Below are 18,496 nucleotides of genomic sequence, written 5' to 3'. Positions count from 1 at the left end.
TAAACTCTTATCTATTGTACGTGGCGTCTTTGTGATGGTTTTGATAAAAATCATTCCGTTAATATTAATTGAGTAACATTTGTGGGGAAAATTTTCGACTCTAGATTGGAGAGATTAGCTTTCATTCTGATAAATAAAACAATAAAACGTATATAATAAAATACATTTTCCTTCTGTAAATGAATTATTTTCAGTCTTGACTCGTTTGACCTGTTAAACAGGATTGATCTTTCATTGAATTCTTTCTGACACAGATATACAACTAAAATGATAAAAGTACTTCTAAGAACAAATTTAAATGTGTGAAATACTAATTGCAAGCAATTTTATTAACTTCTCTAAGGAGCGATATTTTTTAACTGCGAAATGAGACACAATATTTATTTTGCTAATGCTATTTCTGCAATATGTTGTCAATGTTTCTTTAACGTGGATTTGAAATCGTAACACAGTCCAGTTGCTGAAAATGTAGTTATTGATCCATTCTTGCGTCATTCAATGTCATTTGGTTATGTTTATTTGCTTTTTGCTTCCTGTGTCTGCGTAAGCGGAGTTTGATTGAATTGTCTCATACTTGTTAAAATATGCTTTTCGGCAAGAGTACTTTAATTTGAACTATTATTAAAGAAACTGTGAATCTTGAAGGAAATTGCCTGCTTGTCACCACCGCTTACCTTTCCCACCCTTTCTGTTAACACCCACTTTTCGAAACTGCCCAGTTATGAAGACAGATAGTGGATGGGTTTGGTCTCCAACCAGCCATTTTCAACTCCGAAATGAATGAGTGATATTCTTCAGAAACTGCTGGGGTTGTCCATCTTCACAACTCCTTCCCGAAACTTGACTCTTGCTTTTATTAGTTAACTGTTTGCATCTCCCATAAATCACTTTGTTTCCCTTGTTGACTCCTTTTTCTGTGGTTAATCTCCGTCATTATCCCCTCCCCGGTAGGGTTGACTACCATAAATCTTGTGTCCTGAGGGTCCGCGAAAAGATGCACTCCTCAAAACTCGGCTGGTGTCTGTTGAGGCCGGTCAGTGAAATCCTTAAAATATTTCCTCCTGGGTTGCTGGGGAAGAAGAGAACTCATTTGGCAGTGGGTAATTTTGTGCCTTTGTGTGGTTTTCAATAGTTAAATTCCTCGTCAGATGACAAAAGGCCGTCATTGATGAATCAGTGAGTGTGCTTCACTGTTGGAGAATTGCTGTGAAATCTTTTCCTGTAGTATCTTTGATAAGATTGCAATCGCTTATTTCGAAATACTTTGTTATAAATCGAAATGATCAAGTCTCATTTTTTTTTAAAAATCAAGTGAATACAAATGCACTTTTGTTCTTTTTATGTTTTAATATTTATTATATTTTAATTGTAAATGAGTGCTGATAGGCTTAATCGTCATTTTTAAAAATTAAATTTCACTTCCTGTTTTGACAAGAAAAATGTTATTTGTGAGCATAAATCGATTTTGCATTAATTGTTGCACATTTTGTGAAATGAAAAATGGGCAAGAAGCACTAATGTGTATCAATACTAGCTACTACAAACAAAATGACGCAAATCAAACTATGAATGTAGATTATCCTGTTTATTTCATATTAAATTGGCCAATTTCTTATTTGAAAATTAATTTATTGGCATGCCTTGATATCTCTAATGCTCGTATTGGATAGATAAAGGCGACCTTACAGTTGTATTACATAAGTTCAAAGGTTTGATAATTTTTAGAGTTTTATGTTCTTGGAATTTTATTTTTGTATTGAGACATATTTCCTTTTAAATAAATGCAGTGATATCGCGCAGAAATGAGCTCAAGTTCAAAGTAAAAGCATAGCAAATAAGCAAAAATTTTAAAAAAATTGCCAATTAACCTCACACAAAACATTAAAATGACTGAATAATCAGCTTCTCGTTGTAAATAAGGAGAAAAAGGCGAAATATTTTATGAAAAACAAGAGGGAAAATATGTCATATTATTTAAAGTTTACTATCGCATTTTATTTTATATTCGATTTATATATTTCTGTCTTGAAACTTTATTTCTATATTGTATTCTGCTCGGAAATTGACAAGTAATGGAAAATGTTATATTATTTATTTTTTGTGTTGCAATCTCTTTCGGAAATTGACAAGTAATTAATATATCTTTTAAACAGAAATATAACCCATAAAAATTATTTGAAAAGAATGTATGCTTAATACAAACTAGCTAAACTTCTGAATTATTTCAGCTGCACCATCTCTCTCTATATATTCTTTTGCTAGTATTAATACATATTACAACCCCCTAAATAGTCCAAGAAAATATAACCGCACACTCTGTTATCATAATTATACATTTATTATAACTGTATAACATTTTGCTGTCATAACCTTTATTCCATGCGTAATTAATTTAGTATTTCACTTTAAGTTTGCACTCTGTTTTTTTTTTAAGCACTTGTGTTTATACAAATTGGAAAGTGCCTCCCATGCTCAGCTCTTGCAGGAAACGCCATTTGGAATATGCAGTAAGGAATATTTCATCAGAATGTGTGCAATCCTTCTACAGTATTCTCAAGGGGGGAACCCACAGTTAGGAACGAGGAATAAATTAGATGCCTTCCTCGCGGACAGATCGAAATAAGAGGAGGGAGTGGAGGGGCGAACTGTTTCGCCAATCCCACAAACACCGATTCATCCCCCATCAGCTGTTACTCGCGACATTTCCTGTTTTGTTCTCCCAGAAATTAAAATAATATCAAAGCTTGGGAGGGGAGGTGTAGGAAGACCCCGCAATTTAAGGAAATCACCCTGGACAAGTCATGTTGCAGCACGTGGTGTGACTCATTTTTATGGCTTGTCCAGGATAAAGCTGGAGCGAAAGAAAGACAGAGAGGGAACGACCATAAACTAATCAACGCCCTGCCTCATAGCATATCCCTTTCCGATGACTGACTTACGGCAGTCGGGTTCCTAGAGGGAGGGAGGGTGAGTGTGGGGAGGGGTGCGAGGTGGGTGGCCTCTGAACCACGTGGTTGAGTGGAGGAACTGCCATAACCGTGAGAGTCATGGGAGGAAGCAGTCGCAAGGACTGAGTGCTCGCCAGTGACATCGTTTGGCTTGCTGTTTTCCACTGGCCGCGAGTGGATGTGGTGCGAGATGCCTTTTCTCGCTTTGTGTCGGTTTCGGATCTGTTATTCGCTTTGGATATTAGTGTTTATTACGGATATTATTGTGTGCCTGTCAGAGAGTAGGTTTGGATATCAAGATAATAAAGGTACGTTCTCGTTTTAATAGATGTTCAGTTATCTTGAAGAACTTAAACATTTATACTAGTGAAGTTGCCGATATTTTTGGCAATTCTGTTTTCGACGCTTTTAAGAATTCATGCTTTCTGCTAGTGCTGAAATTCGCATTTGATTTTGATCATGGTGGTTTTTTTTTTTTTTTTTTTTTTTTTTTTTTTTTTTAGCTTTGTATTACTTTGGAAAATATTTGCAAATTTTTGCACTTTCGAGTCAACATTAGTCTCGAAGTGTGTTTTGCTCAAAGACAAAATAAGAATTTAAAATAAGTTTTTTATTTGTTGCTTTGTCATATTCGATTTCCATTCCGTTGCCATTTTTTGTATAAACTTGTGATTGATAATTGATAAATAAGTTAGACCATAAGTTAAATTTAAAAAAAAAAACGTTTCGATCACATGTGAATCGTTTTTAATCAAGCAAAAATCGTGTATTTGTCCGGTTGCCTCGCTTGGAAGAGCACAATCGCTGAAGAAATAGTAAGAATTTTCTTTCAAACAGAGTATGATTGAATGATGTTTGAAAACAAAAACAGTGCAGTCTTACTTTTTTGTTAATTTCTTAATTATAGTTTCTATTCTGGGTTTTTTTAAATGGTTTTCTATTTTGAATATAATTTACTTACCTGAAATTAAATCTATTTTTTTAACGTTATGAAGTTTCAACTGATTTTTCGTGTTTCATGATTGCAAGATAGATTCTGAGGAAGAGCATTGGGTTCATTGATTTCCTATCTTCGAGGTATGATGCCCTGTATCCAAACAAGTACTTGATCGATCAGTTTAAGCTATCAGCTCTGTGTTATAGTTGGGCTTTAAAACTACTAGTGAATGAGTGAGCAGTGATCAAAATAATACTATCGATACATGTCCGCTTCATTCACCACTTAATATAACGTCATAAAAGAAAAGCAATGCCTGGCAGTCATCTGATCCAGTGCCTCTATGCTGTTTCTTGTTTTGAGAAGCGGAATCTTTTCGGCACTCAGCCTAACAAAATAAACAAACGACTGACCAGATACTGCTGCTATTTCGATAGTGATGAAATGATCGAATCTGATTCAAGAGAGTTATCTGTTGCAGCAGAACAATTGCTGTTTTATAACATTAAATTTGAATGAATCATGAATACCGGACATAATAAAACATAAATTGATATTTTGCTGCTTTCAGCTCACGTGGCATTTCATTTTTATGTGCGAATTGCAACTAAGTATTAGAAAGCAGAAAACTTGCCACTCCACCGAAAGGAAAAAAATGATGAAACATTTTTTTGCTCAACTCCTTTCACCGCTGCAAATCATTCTTCTCCTGATGGCTGTTTGCAAAAATTAATTTTTAAAAAAAGCGTATATTTGATGCATTCTTGTACGAATGTTGCTTGTTTATCAGTACATAATCAGTGATGTGCCTGATATTGAGCCTGCTGGTGAGGAAAAATAAAAGCGAATGAAGTTCCCTATTAGATTAAATTAAAAATGGATTAATAATATCTGTTACTGAAATTTTATATTTTCGGTAATTATCAAATATTTCTTATATTAATACTGCCTTTGAAACTAATATTTCACATGGAAATTGAAACATTTTAGATGTCTGCTCACAAGTTTACATTGTTCATAACGATATGTAAGAATTTTTGTAAAGAAAAATGGATAGCGAGCGTTGGAAAATTATTGTAAACGTGCACTGGACTCTGTTTTTTATAGTTTTTGATCTGCAGTTTCGATTGACAGATTTATTTGTAAAGAAACTATAATATATGTATCGTTATTTTAAAAGCGATGATTTTATACTAGTAATTTTTATTGTAATCAATTTTTCAACGGTCTTTCCTAAATCATTAATAGTCATTTAAATCTTAAAAAACTATGCATAAACTTCATTTATTTTTTATATTGTCTTCAATCTAAATCAGTGTTATTTTAACGGATTATGAGGAAATTTACTTGAGCTTATTGTATTGATGCTCTATTTTCTATGCTAACTGTAAACCATATATAACGCTTATGTGTATGTAAAACCAAGCCGAATTTGCGCATCGTTATTACCAGCAAAATAATAGACATATCCTAATTTTTGACATGCTTGCCCCGGCTTAGCAAAGTTCCTGAAATATAAGAGCGTAGTTGCAAACCTTTTGATGTTGCAAAATTCTGTTTCTAGTCTTGGACAGTTGCTACTCACGAGTCAAATATTTTCAGTTAATGTGTGCAGCCGCTCCTGGTGGAGAAGGTTTTAACTGACTGACTTCAAATTAATGTAAATAATTTTGAAGTATTTTATTTTTATATTCTTATATATATAATATAAGAAAGTTTTTAGTATTTGTTAAAAAAAATGTCAAGTGTTTATGCTATTTGCAATAACTTAAATGCACTTTTATTGATGGATATATCTATAATTTCTTATTACTATTAGAAATTTATAACTATATAGCGATCGAGTGAAGCCTGCTGGGTCATCCCAAATGAATCACAGCATTATTTTGTAAGGCTGGGGATCGATGCGGTGTGATCTCGAAGAGTTCTCTAATTTCAATAATAAAACTTCGGGATTTTTGAAAATAAAATATATTTATTATTATTATTATTATTTTAAGCTGTCTTGTACTTTTTTTCTTAGTTATTAAATGTGTAGACTTTGCACCTGTTTCTCACAATTAAATATGTATTTTTACCAAACGTTACGCATTATATTTTGGTAGCTAAATGTTTTAATAATTCATTTACAAGCAATCATTTCTTACTTTCGAATCATGTCACTTGTCATAGCAGAGCAATCGATTGCCTTTCGCTTTTAAAGAAACATTCAACTTGAATTGGGGCTTCATTGGGTACATGAATTCCAATACTTTACGATTTTTATAACACCTTATTATTTTATTCAGGAATAATTTTAAATTATCAGACTAAAATGCTTTTTTCAGACTAAGAAGTTTTTATAGGGTAACGGAAACAGGATGTGAATCTCGAAAGTTATTTTTAGTTTATAAAATCTTGCACTTCCTGATCATAACAATTATGCAAATTTGAATAGAATTTTTTAAACTGCAGGATTAAGGAATGATGCGAATGTTATATTTTTCATTATTACTTTGATATCAAACCCGTTTATCGTGTAATTTTGCTAAATATCGCACTGAAAATGTGTTGTTCTTGAAAAAACATCTTTGACGTCTTACACAATCACTAAATGTGTTTCTTTCTTTTTCTGTTTACTGTACGTTAATGCAGCATCAGTTTTTCCAATTGAAGAGATTGAATTATTTTATTGAAAACTTTGAAACACTTTCAGTCTGTAATTTCTCTTTCCCGTTACTCTTTTTCAACCGAGTGAATTAGACAAAATTATTCTATTCATTATGCGTAAATATAATGCGTACTTCTATTCTGAAAATTTTATCCTGCAGCGAATGCAATGACCCCCCGCCCCATTTCTCTCTCTCTCTCTCTCTTTCACTCACCTTAATCTTCTTCATTTTTATTTAAAACATTAGTACGAAAAGCGGGCGTGGACTTTAATAAGACTTCATTGGTTACCGGAATCATGCGGGACATTAGGTTCCATCAGCCTGGGCTGCCTCATAAAGCGGGCTAGGTAGAGAGAAGGCGGGCGCTTCCGAGATGCCCGGCGTAATTTCCGGCTCTCGTTTTCCTGTTTTCCCGAAATTGAGAAAAAGGTGGAAATGGAAAATAGCCTCCCGCACCGTCTGATTATTACACCTGGGGCGGCGCGCCTTCGAGTGGCAGTAAAAATTCAACTTCTTCTGCCCCGGGTCGTTATCCCGCCCCTGCCGCGCCGATAAATTAAAGCGAACGGAAAATGTAATATTAGGAAGCGAGAGCTTTAATGGACGCTAATAGGGAATTTCATGCTTTGGTTTTATGGTAATGGGCAGGCCGTTGCGCAGTCTGCTGGCTACTAATGGTTTTTCCGTTGGTACGGACAAAAGATGAAATATAGCGTCGTTAGGCTTCAGGTGTCGGTCAGGTTTGATCTGGCACGCATTTTCATTTCCATGAAGATGCTCTTGTTTGTAATCTGTACACTTCAAGTGGGCAGTCTCTGTTTAATTGTCCTGGACGTGATATGACCTCGAAGTACTCGTATTATTGGCGATGCGGTTTCTGTCTGTTGTTCACTTTTCCGAAGTATCAACATAAAGTTTTTCATTAAAGCATGATTTGGATTTTTAAAAAAAATGTATGTTAAGCGGCATTCATTTTATTACTCGTGCTGAATCAGATTTTCGCGATTAAACACAATATCAAGAAGCAAAGATAAAGATGATTTCTTTCTATCTGGCATTTAAGTTTCTTTATTGTGCTTTTATAGTTACTAAAATTAACGGGAGTTGCCTGAGTGCTAAAGGCGTTAAAAACTAAATTGATTGGGGTACTTTAAATCTCCAGATCTTTAAACTGAGTCCTTAAAAATCGAATTTGAAATATTGCTTTATTTTATTATCTCACTGTGTTCAGATACCGTACTTCTTTATCTTAAAGTAATAATAATATTGAAAATTATGATTCTAATGCGAATTTGTAATGAAAAATTAGCTTATTCTTTTCTGTTAATTACAAGTTCAATAAAAAAAAAAGAGAGAGACAGAGAAAACGAAGACTGTTTTAAAATATTGACTCCAAAGAAATAATTGATTTTAAAACTGATTTGCGTAATTTTATGGCTTTCGAGTAAATTTTTTTAACCAAATATTCATTTGTGTACAAATTAACTATGTTCTGCTTATGTAGAATTTAGCAATTTTCAGCATTATTTAGTTTTAATTAATTTTTTATAGTTAATGATTTTTCTTCATCGTTAGTTAATAAAATTGCAAAATTTTGTTAGAAATGTTCTGGAGAGGGGTCGCCGTCTCACCTAAAATTCCATTCAAAGGAAAGAAGGTATAAAAGAAAATAAGAAATGACGGCGAACAGAAAGTTAAGTCGAGCGCGAAAATAGGCTTAGCGTCACTAGATGGGTTATCGCTATGACTCTGTGGAAATTATTAGCCATGCCTTCCAAAACTATTTTTTCTTTATTTTTTATTTTTTAATTAATTTAAAACTTGATCTGTAATGTTAAGATAAAATTCCTTGAACTTATCCTTCCGGAAATTCACTCGTGCGCTTTGGCTAATGTTAAAATGAAGGTAAAATAATTTTTTACTTTATACATTAACTCCGAAATTGGACTTCTATTTCCGCTTTATTTCGTTGTATGCGTCTTTTTTAAAACATTAACACGCGCAGCAGGTTTTTTCTTATTAATATTGATTTAGTTAAATTCGTGTTTTTCACTCTTATCAAATAAAGAAGTGAAATTTAAAAATTTCACTCTGCAGTAGTCCTGAAAAGTCAATCTAAGCGGTTGCTAAAGGTGACGGGTTAATTGCATATTGAACTAGCGAACTTTCGTCTGGAATAATATTTTCTTTGAAATGCTCATTGATTTTCAGACAATTACTCCATAAATACTTCGAAGCATTTCTGCTAATGAGAAAGATATTGAAATAACATTATATTTTGTGATTCATTGAAAAGGGATTAGTACTTTTTTTACAAATTTTAGCACTCTTCAATTAGAAATTTCTCTTTTCTTATTGTAACTATTTTTCTGTACTCATACTTTCTCGTTCTCATGAGCCAGCTATTTAATACTGTGAAACCTCTTTAGCATGTTTTCGAGGTAATGATCATTAACGATATAAATCGAGTCTTTCTTCAAAGTACGATGAATTTCTTAGTTTTTCTTTACAGTATAATACAATAGGTACTTTGTTGCGAGATTTCGTAATTCTTTTAGTACAGCACTTATGCTGATATGTTGACGATATTTATACACTTATTTAGACTTATTACAGCACTTCATATATCTCTCTTTGAATAATAGTATATTTCCTTTCTTTTTTTCTGAAATTTTTTTCGCAGATAACATTGCATCACTTTGTTTTTTATATAAATTGTAGTGAAGTGTTTTAGATAATTTTAGTACAATTAATTGACTAAAACAATTATTCTGATTACAATTGCTTTTTGTGGATTTTCATTCTCTTTAGGAAAGTATAAAAAGAAATGCTCTTTGGTTATGTTTGGAAAAAAATTATATTATTCCGATTCATGTAGTGTTTGATTTTGTTTAAATCACTGTGAATTGAAATTGTACCCCTAAAAATTTTTCCTCTTATGGTTTCATATTTCTACCATTATAATTTTAAAAAAGATATTAATATGAATTAAAGCCTGGACGAAACAGTGAATTACATACTGTAAAACCCATTTATATCAACTCTGATTACCCGAATCAAGCAATTTTTAAGGTGGGGGGGGGCGCAATTGAAAAAATATTGTGATTGCAGTCATTTTCATCGATAGTCAATTTGTTGTATCAGTTCTCTGTGCCATAGATTTGTTAAACTTAATTTGAAATGGAGGGTTGGTTTTCTTTTTTTTTTCGTGGTTCATACCTTTTATTATTATTATTATTATTAACCACTTCGGCGACTAACTGGTTCTCTGGGATCTCTCTAATTTTCCATGAACTCCCGTAAAATTTGAATTTTAAATTGACGCAGAAGTGATTAAACCTCAATAAATGCAAACATTTTTTTACTGAAGCCAGACAAGTTGTTTATAAATATAATACAGAAAACGGAATCTTTTAGCATTAAAATCTTATGCATACTACAGAATGTCTTTTATAATTCCTGCAAACATCTCAAAGAATTATGCTTTAAAAATATCTGATTCATCATAAAATCAAACTTTTGTGTTATTTTGAAAAAGATTTAAATGACGAAATGAATTAAAGATTTAATATTTTATTTACTTTCAGTTAATAAATGCAATTTTGAAAGAAAAAAAATGTGAAGTCTTACTTTTATAGTTCTTTGTTCCTAAGGAATCATATTCAGAAAAATATTCTCAACATTCCATCCTTTAAAAAGAGAAATCTACCACCAAATCTCAATGAGTTATGAATCTTGAATTTTCTAATTGTATGCTAATGAGGTTTGTGAAAACTCCGTGGGTCGATTGGTTCGTCTGATTCATGAACTAAAATCGCATTTTCTTATAAAATAGTTAGATTCCAGTTTTCAGAGTTCACTCAGTTTTAGTCGCAATAGAGGAGCCTTTTTGTTTTAATTCAAACGTTAGTGTCTCAAGAATGTTTTACTAAAGCTAAGATATATCGAAAATCAGTATACAATTATAAAATTGATCATTCATCAGAGTTCACATTGATTGATTCAAACTGCATAAATAATATTCTTTACTTCATTTAACAATTTTTCCTATTAGATGTATAGGCCTAATACTAGAAATTAGGTCCACAGAGTTTATATTTACCATATACCATGTTTGCCTTAATGACTGCAGAATTATTGAATTAATAATATTTTTAAAGTTCATGTGAACCTTTTTCTTGCACTTGTCTTTCTAGATAATATCAAATTTTATGTTTATTTCGTTTTTTACAGAGATTGCTTTACATTCTGCTAGGTTTAGTTTGCGATAAGAGTTAATATAATCTTTTAATTTTTGTAAATAAAATGTCGACACGTTGATAAAAGCTAATTTTTTACATGAACGCACAGCAGCTTAAATTTTATTTTTATTTTGCGTGTATTATATTGTTGGAAAATATGCTTTCAATGTTTTGTTTTTTCAATGGATTAAAAATAAAAACTTAATCTATTTGTTTAAAAATTGGTAGGGAATAATTTTTTGAATTATAAGATCGTGTAAAAATCATTTTTATATTGTGATATTTTCGAATGTTGTCCAAAATCTTGATTAATTTTAATTAAAATTTTCAAAAAAAAATCATTCCGAGGTGCATATTTCCATCCTCCGAAGTATTTGTATGCCAACTTAGTTACTCGAAGTCAAATGGCCTGTCGAGTGGTAACACACTCACAATCGCGCATTTAACTTCATCTTAAGTGAAGATTTATCTAATGGTCTACTTTTGCACATATTTTATTTGGGTATTCGAAACTATTATGTTTCATCAGTTCCTCGAGCATTAAAATCTTAGTTTCTGTGTTGTTTTACACTTTTATCAAAATTTGCTTCTTTCACATTTGATAACCAAAAATGGAAATAAAAAATTAAAGTTCAGAATACCTTTTATCTGACCATGTATTGACAACTTTTATCCCGAAGATTAAACTGAAAAATCAAGATAACTTCACTTGTTCGATAATGGATATTGCCTGTTTACGAACGCCAGCGACGGAGTCTTCATTAGACATAATTTCTGACTAATTAACTTAATCGCACTTAACGGTTGCTTCCGAGGAGAAAGTGATACTTGACGAGAGCGATTTGCTTATCTTATCTTGTTGATGCGCAGTATTTAGAATCTCGTGTGAACTGCTAACGAATTTTCTCGCGCTCAGAGATCAAAATCAAAAGAATGCCAGTCTTGTGAATCACCGTCGGAAATCAGGAAGTTGTATTTTCGATGGACAAATGAACTGTCACTGCTTGAAGTGTGCAGACTGTTTAACAATTTGCCCGATGGATGATCCGGCTGATAATCTTGGAAGCATTAAGTGCTTACTGTGATAACAATGAAGATCAGCCCTGTTGGGAATTATAGGAAAAATGTTGAAATCTTCGTTCCAAAATTTTGAAATTTCTATTTACAGATTTTATTTCCATTTGATTAATGAAAGTTTTGAACCGTAAATTACAATGTTGTCAGAAGCATCAGTTACTTAATATTAGTGTTTCCTGATTAAGATGCATTTTCAACATTCTTAACCCAAGTAGTTTGTTGTTTTCGTGGCCAGCTGTTTGAAAAAAATGAAACGGACTCGTTGCACGAAAGCGTCTTAAATCCTTGTAACTGTAAATTTAAATGTAAGTAGAGATTTGAAATCCTAGAAAATTCACTGTCCGTATATTTCTTGTTTATTATTATTTTTTTAATTATACAAAAACAAAAAAAACTTCATTAAAGTGTATTAAATTAAATGACTTATTTAGCATTTTATATTTTTCATTTAGTTTATTTGTTTTTTCCTACATATTTATATATATGACGAGTTTTTTAAAGGGATATCTTGTCATTGAAACTTATCGCTAAAGGAATGGTAATTGAGAAAAGAACAAACATTTTATCTATACATAAGCTCTACATTCTACTGTTTCTCAGCAGTTTCAAACAGTTAAGATTTAGTATAAACACCGTCATTTGTAACTGTTTTCTACAGTCAGTCCAGTCATGTAACACTGAATTCGCCAGCTTAAGATATTTTTCAGACATGGATATAAATCTCTTCCGAATGACTTCCTTGTTGAGTCACATTTTTTAAAAGCTCATTATTAAATATGAAATATATATTTCCTTTACAAGTGCCTTATCAAGGGATAAGAGGAGGGGGAGGCCAATCCTTACGTGAACTTTTTTATCTGTGTCTCTTCCCCTCGATCTCGACAAGGGGGCGCAATGTATGGAAAGATGCTGATAAGAATTTTTTACGCTCGTTGCACCTAATCGGCCCCCAGAGGACGCTTCCTTCCGCAGCTGTCGTCGTTCCCCTGCATGTGTCCTCCACCCCTGTCAAGGAGATCTTTTACATTCCCTTGAAAAAATGAAATAAAAATAAATCGTCGTTCCTAAGTGAATCGATTCGATATACTTCTTCATTTCTTCTCACGTGCATTTTCTGGTTTTTTTGGAATCTATTTCAACGACCTTACTATTTCATTAATATCCATTATTAATAAGTTTTAAATAAACGACGAGCTCCGTTTCAAAAGGCTTTTAAAAATGGTGCATTTCTACCATAAATAGTGTTATGGTGGAAGTTTTGGGTTTGCTTAAACTTAAGTAGACTCGTGCTTTTATTAGATTTTCTGTGTAAAGCAGCTGCATTAACTAAGAAAGTGGTTTCGATTTGAAAGCTTACTTAAGCATTTTCAAAGAATGGAAATAGTGGGCAAATTTCACACATCGCAATATTTCCAGCACGCGCGTTTGTATTTCACTAATTCTGCAAATCTGTTCTCAAAACTGGTCTCAAAACACAGCTCTCTTCTTTTATACTGCTCAGAAAAGGTGGAAAAGAAAGATAGCTCCCCCCCCCCTGATCATTATTAGAATTCTTAAACAGAAAAAGGTTTTAAAAATATCTGTGCAAGCAGTTACAATATTGTTGACGGGAATTTTTTTTCTGATGGAGATTGGCCTTAACCGCAATGTGTGGAATCTTATGTTTTCAAAAACTCTTTAATGAGATTGCTATTTTCAGGTTTATTTCAATACTGCGGTTCAAAATGAATCAAATTTGCTTTGTTTATTTCCTGAAAAAGAAAGGAGAAGGAATAACGATATTAAATATGAATCCAATGGTTCACCCATTTTACTAAAGATGCTATGTTGTTTTCCCATTTCTGAATAAGAACCCTATCTTACCCAGTGTTTTAAAAAAGAATTAAAAAAATTCCTGAATAATTTCAGCATAATTGGGTTCAAGGATAAATTCAACATCCATACATTCATACCACATTTGTTGCATGTTTCGTTATTTTCTTTTTTTCTGGGCTATATATATAATATGTTCGCAGGATTGTCATCTGTTGGCGAAGGAATTTATTTCTTAATTGCTGTCTTCTCTGTTATCGCAGATAGTATGGTGACCAGCTGCTTGATAACAGAAACATATTACTATGTGGCGATGTTTCCGTTTTGTTATCACATTCGTTTCAACAAATCTAGTTAATAGCCTTGTTGAAGTTCCTCGGAGAATGCTCGCTTATGAGATTCACCTTGTCTGGGTTGCTTTCTACCGCTACAAACACTTTTATCTGAATTACGTCTGCTTTGTTTTTTCTTCTAGATACATTCTAACTGCTAGGGCTTTACCATTTTAAAATTAAAACGCTGTTGCGTACGTGATATTTTATCTCGCACCGCAATCCCACAGTCCATAAATGACAGCGCACTTAATCTTTCTGAGCCGGCATTTCTGCAATCGATTTTCCTTAACTATCCCGCTGAAGGGGCTCATTTACTAATTCCGAGAAGTTTATCAAGCATCTTTTGGCCGGCGAGCTCATCATCCGGTGCAGCCTTGGCATTCTCACGGCGGTCTTGTTTCTTACAATTATGCTGTTGCAGACACGCGTGTCTCTGCCTTGGGAAAAGAAGACGGCTGCATTCCGTACGCTCATTTCCGAGATGGGCCGTGTCGATAAAACAAAAGACCCCCTCGACCCGATCAGAGGCCCGGCACGTAGCGCACCCATGTGCGAGCATTAAATGTTTGTTGAGACTCCGGAGTCACGAAGTTGTGTAATTTTAAACGCGGGCGATCGCTCCAACAGATAATCCGTGGCATTCTCTTTTGTATGCTTTATTTTGAATGGACGAGATGCGTAATGACGCAATAAGAAGAGGGGCCAAATTGGAGTTTCCCTGGCGTGAGTGAAGGTAGACCTCCGTCTCCCGAAAGTGAATATTTAAGGCTCTTTCTTTGGAAGAAGGCTTTAAAAGAAGTGAAGGTGCATTGCAAATAATGCACTGCTAGATGAGATGCGAGCGTTCGTTATGGGGATTAGATGTGTAATCTGAATGCCCGCTTTTGTTTTCATTTTAAAAGAGTTAGTTGCCGTCAGGCGTTTTTTTAATCCCCCCCCTTTAATCTCGCCTCTTATTATATCTTTCGATGGATCGCAGGTGTAGCTGAGAGTTTGCTAAATTTTGACAGTGGATACCAAGATTGTTTTTTAATGTCTAGAATGAAGTCCTTTTTAAATAATTTTTGAATTTTGCATGTCGTAAATTCAGTTATTGAAAGACTGGATTCATATGTTTCTCTACCTGAGTTTTTAAAAGTTGTGATTTACCATGTCGAGTTTGGAAAGAAAAATTAATTTTAACTTTTTATATTTTATAAATTTCAATTATTAAATGAACAATTTTAAATTGTAATGGCATAAAATTACTTTAAATTTCTGTTAGTCTCCTTCCTCAGAAATTCGGAACATATGTTTAGCATCTAAAATATGAAAATTTTTTCATATTTTGAACCAAAATCGTCAAAAGATTGACTGTAAGTCGGTCTATACTTTCTCTTGTATATAAATTCATTAACTCCTAAACGCAATGATTAAAATCAATGAATTCGGTATATTATCTTGTGTTTGCAATTGTATCAAAATTTTGATATTAGTTCCGGTAGCAAAAAAGGCATCTAAGACACTTATTCTGCGATAGATTCAGTAAAAAAGCTAAATTCTTGCCTGGTGTCTCTATTTCATAACTATTGTTCACTAAAGCCATGCAAAAAAAAAAAAAAAAAAAAAAAAATCGAGGCCTTGCTTAAGGTCTACAATTTTTTATGCGCGTGAAAGGGGTGTCGAATTATTATTGGAAAGTATGTGAGAAAGTTTCGAACCACCCCCTCTGGTTCTTTAAAAAGACTTTGTGCAGTGTGGGGAGAAAAAAAACACCTAAAAAGTTATTTTGAGAACTTAGTACCGAATTTTAAAATTCATTTAGACTACATACTTCTTAAGGATTAGTCTAGGTGTTAGTATAAGTCTTAATTTAATATGAAATAAAAACCAGAGATAAATTGGGAAGTCTGCTCTTCAGAAAATTTGCTACAACTTTTGCTTAAAGAATAAATTAGCATATTCCGTGAGTTTTTAATGTTGAAATCGTGCGTATACGTTCATGTGTCTTGTCTCAACCTTCTAATGTGATGAATGAGCGAGCATCTAAGACTTTCTGTAGTTGCGCTTTCCCATTTCTATTACGAAATACTTGTGTTGTTTTGAGCTAATTTTTTTTTTTTTTTTTTACACATGTTTGTTTTTGCTGTGAAAATTGCTCCACTACGAAGGCCAATTGTGAAGTGCTGGAGCATTGGTGAATGATGAACACAACGTCAACAATAATAAGCGCCATCATCCCAGTGTCTTCTTTTCCATTAACGCCTAACAAAATCTTTATTTTACTCTAAAACGATCGCACGTCCCTCTTTTTACATCTTTCTTTTCTTTTCGCTGCCTCTTGACAGATTGCTGCGGAGTGTGGAAGAAATTTCGTTGCTTCTCATCAAGAGGCGTAACAAGTTGTTTCTGGCCGTGTCATCTTCTCCCAAAGAAAGAGGGGGATGTTCTTTGATGAATAACGTCTGGACGAATGCCAGTCCTCCACCACTTCATTGTTCCGTCAGACCCTTAATGGTAATCTCCACCGACCATTCTTGGCATGTGCTTCCGAAGTTGCTGCTGCGATTTTCTTGCTTCTTTTTGCCAGTTTTTGCCTTGATGAATGACTTAACACTCGCCCAGACATTTCATGATTGAAGTTTAATCGCGGCATCACTGATACGCAAGCGAGCCTCTAATCCGATTAATAGATTTCGATGACCCTTTTTCCCCGTGCCGCGTGAGAATCGATTCGATAATTTTGCTTAATTCTTCTTGTTCTTTTTATTTCGTGATGGCTTCGTTAGCACCTTTCATCGTGAAGAAGGGGACTGGAGGCTCTTCTGGAGCTACGTGATGGGGAAGCTATATTTTTCAACGATCGTTTGGGGAGAATAGACGGGGAGTGATTAAGCATCAAATTCATTTCTTCAAAATAAGTAACCACTGCCAAGAAAAGAGACATAAAAAGCCTTTACTTTTTGTAATTGAAAAAAAAAAGTATCTCCTTGTAAGACCCCATTTTTTTATTTTTTTTATTTTAGTGTACTGAGGCTATATAGGAAGGGAAAGAAAAATGACTACTAAACATATTTCGAAGCCTGAGTTATTTGTATAAAAAATTTTTCTTTCGCGTCATTAGGCTTGCGAAATGTTTCAGTTGCGACTGAGTAATATTTTTATCAACAGAACTGCTAGATTTAATAAATACTTTGGAGTGGCGCTGTCTAATGCTTGTTTTTACAGATTTTTATTTTTATTTCTTTTTAAAAATTTCTTTGAAGAAGCCTTAAATATTCATTTAAATTCGAGAAGATTTTTCTTCAGTCAAATTGAGATATAAGTCAAATGTATATAATTTAGGATTCTTGATTTGTTACATAATTTTTTTTATTCATTCAATCACTTCCTATCATTGTCCAGAACTAACTTGACGCGTTTTGAGATTGTCTTATAGATTGAACTCTTATATATTTATATGGGACATTTCGTGTATCTGCATGGAAAATAGAAGGCAGGGATATAATTAGTGTAGTACCTAAGGTCGCTGTACGTGCATTGTTCACTTATGTAATGCTTGCCCATAATGGGCACGCACCATTTTCTATTAAAAGTTGAGCACGCTAATATTTCGTGCGGGCGCGAGACACGATAAGTGGACGACTGAGTTTGAGCGATGACTGGCTATTTGATATCCGTACTGATTACCACAAGGTTAATATAGAAGCCAAAAGCCTAGTGTTGGTGTAGTTTTGGGAAAATGATTTTCTGAGAAGGGCTGAAGTTTATTATATATGAATTGGACATTTCGACTTCTAAGATATTATCATTATGATTTTCAAGTACTAGTTACATCATTTTGTTTTGTAATTTCATAGGAATTTTTAAAAGATATATGCCCGAATAATCTGCGTTAGGTGAAGTATAAGTGTTATTCTTTCCTACTCCGCATTCGATTATTTTTGTATAAATTTAAAGAATATTTGATTTTTAGCTGGAAATGCTTTTTGTTACTAATCTTTGGCAACAGAGAACTAGTGACATTGATGTTGTTTTGGTTTGTTTTACAATCAGCTTCATCGGTTGAATTTGCTATTTTCATGCTTTTCTAAATTTATTTAGTCGTTAATATTAATATGGAATTGAAGTTAAATTTCGTATAATTAATAAAAGCTGCGAGCGTAAAATGAGATGTTGATTAATGTTTGGATTAAGAATGGAAAATAATAACTAAATTCAAGGTTACAAATGATTTTAAGACAATATTTTTGAAATGCTTTCTGTTTGGTATTCCATCATAAATGAAACGTTTAATGTTGCATTTTTTTAGTGCAACTTTTATTTTTGACTTGCTGGAAAAGAACTTTTCTTGATTATGAGCAACCAAGAACAAGGAATTTAATCTTCTTTATCTAGTGTATATTTTCCGGCGCACTCTGACCGGGAGCGCTGTATATTTTCCATTCGTTTTTTTAATCCCCAGACATCTGCTGAATATGATATGATCGGTACTGTGTACCAGGCAAGAAAAAAG

The 18,496-nt window shown here is 33.2% G+C and overlaps 1 protein-coding gene across 5 annotated transcripts in view; it reads left to right on the top strand.

Moving 5' to 3' along the window:
- The window catches only part of LOC129968649 (ephrin type-B receptor 1-B-like), a 299,047-nt gene that overhangs the window by 225,968 nt on the left and 54,583 nt on the right, over positions 1–18,496 (top strand). For 4 of the 5 annotated variants that reach the window (XM_056082754.1, XM_056082751.1, XM_056082753.1 and 1 more), the window contains exon 1: positions 3,057–3,256. The exons of the other annotated variant lie outside the window; for it this stretch is intronic. In XM_056082754.1, coding sequence (XP_055938729.1) covers positions 3,127–3,256 — 130 coding nt within the window. In that variant the 5' untranslated portion in view covers positions 3,057–3,126. Of the gene's footprint in view, positions 1–3,056; positions 3,257–18,496 lie in introns of those variants that run through there. 5 annotated transcript variants of the gene reach the window in all.

Source organism: Argiope bruennichi, chromosome 5, assembly GCF_947563725.1.
Source record: "Argiope bruennichi chromosome 5, qqArgBrue1.1, whole genome shotgun sequence".
NCBI lineage: Eukaryota > Metazoa > Arthropoda > Arachnida > Araneae > Araneidae > Argiope > Argiope bruennichi.
This window is presented reverse-complemented; position numbering and strand designations above follow the sequence as displayed.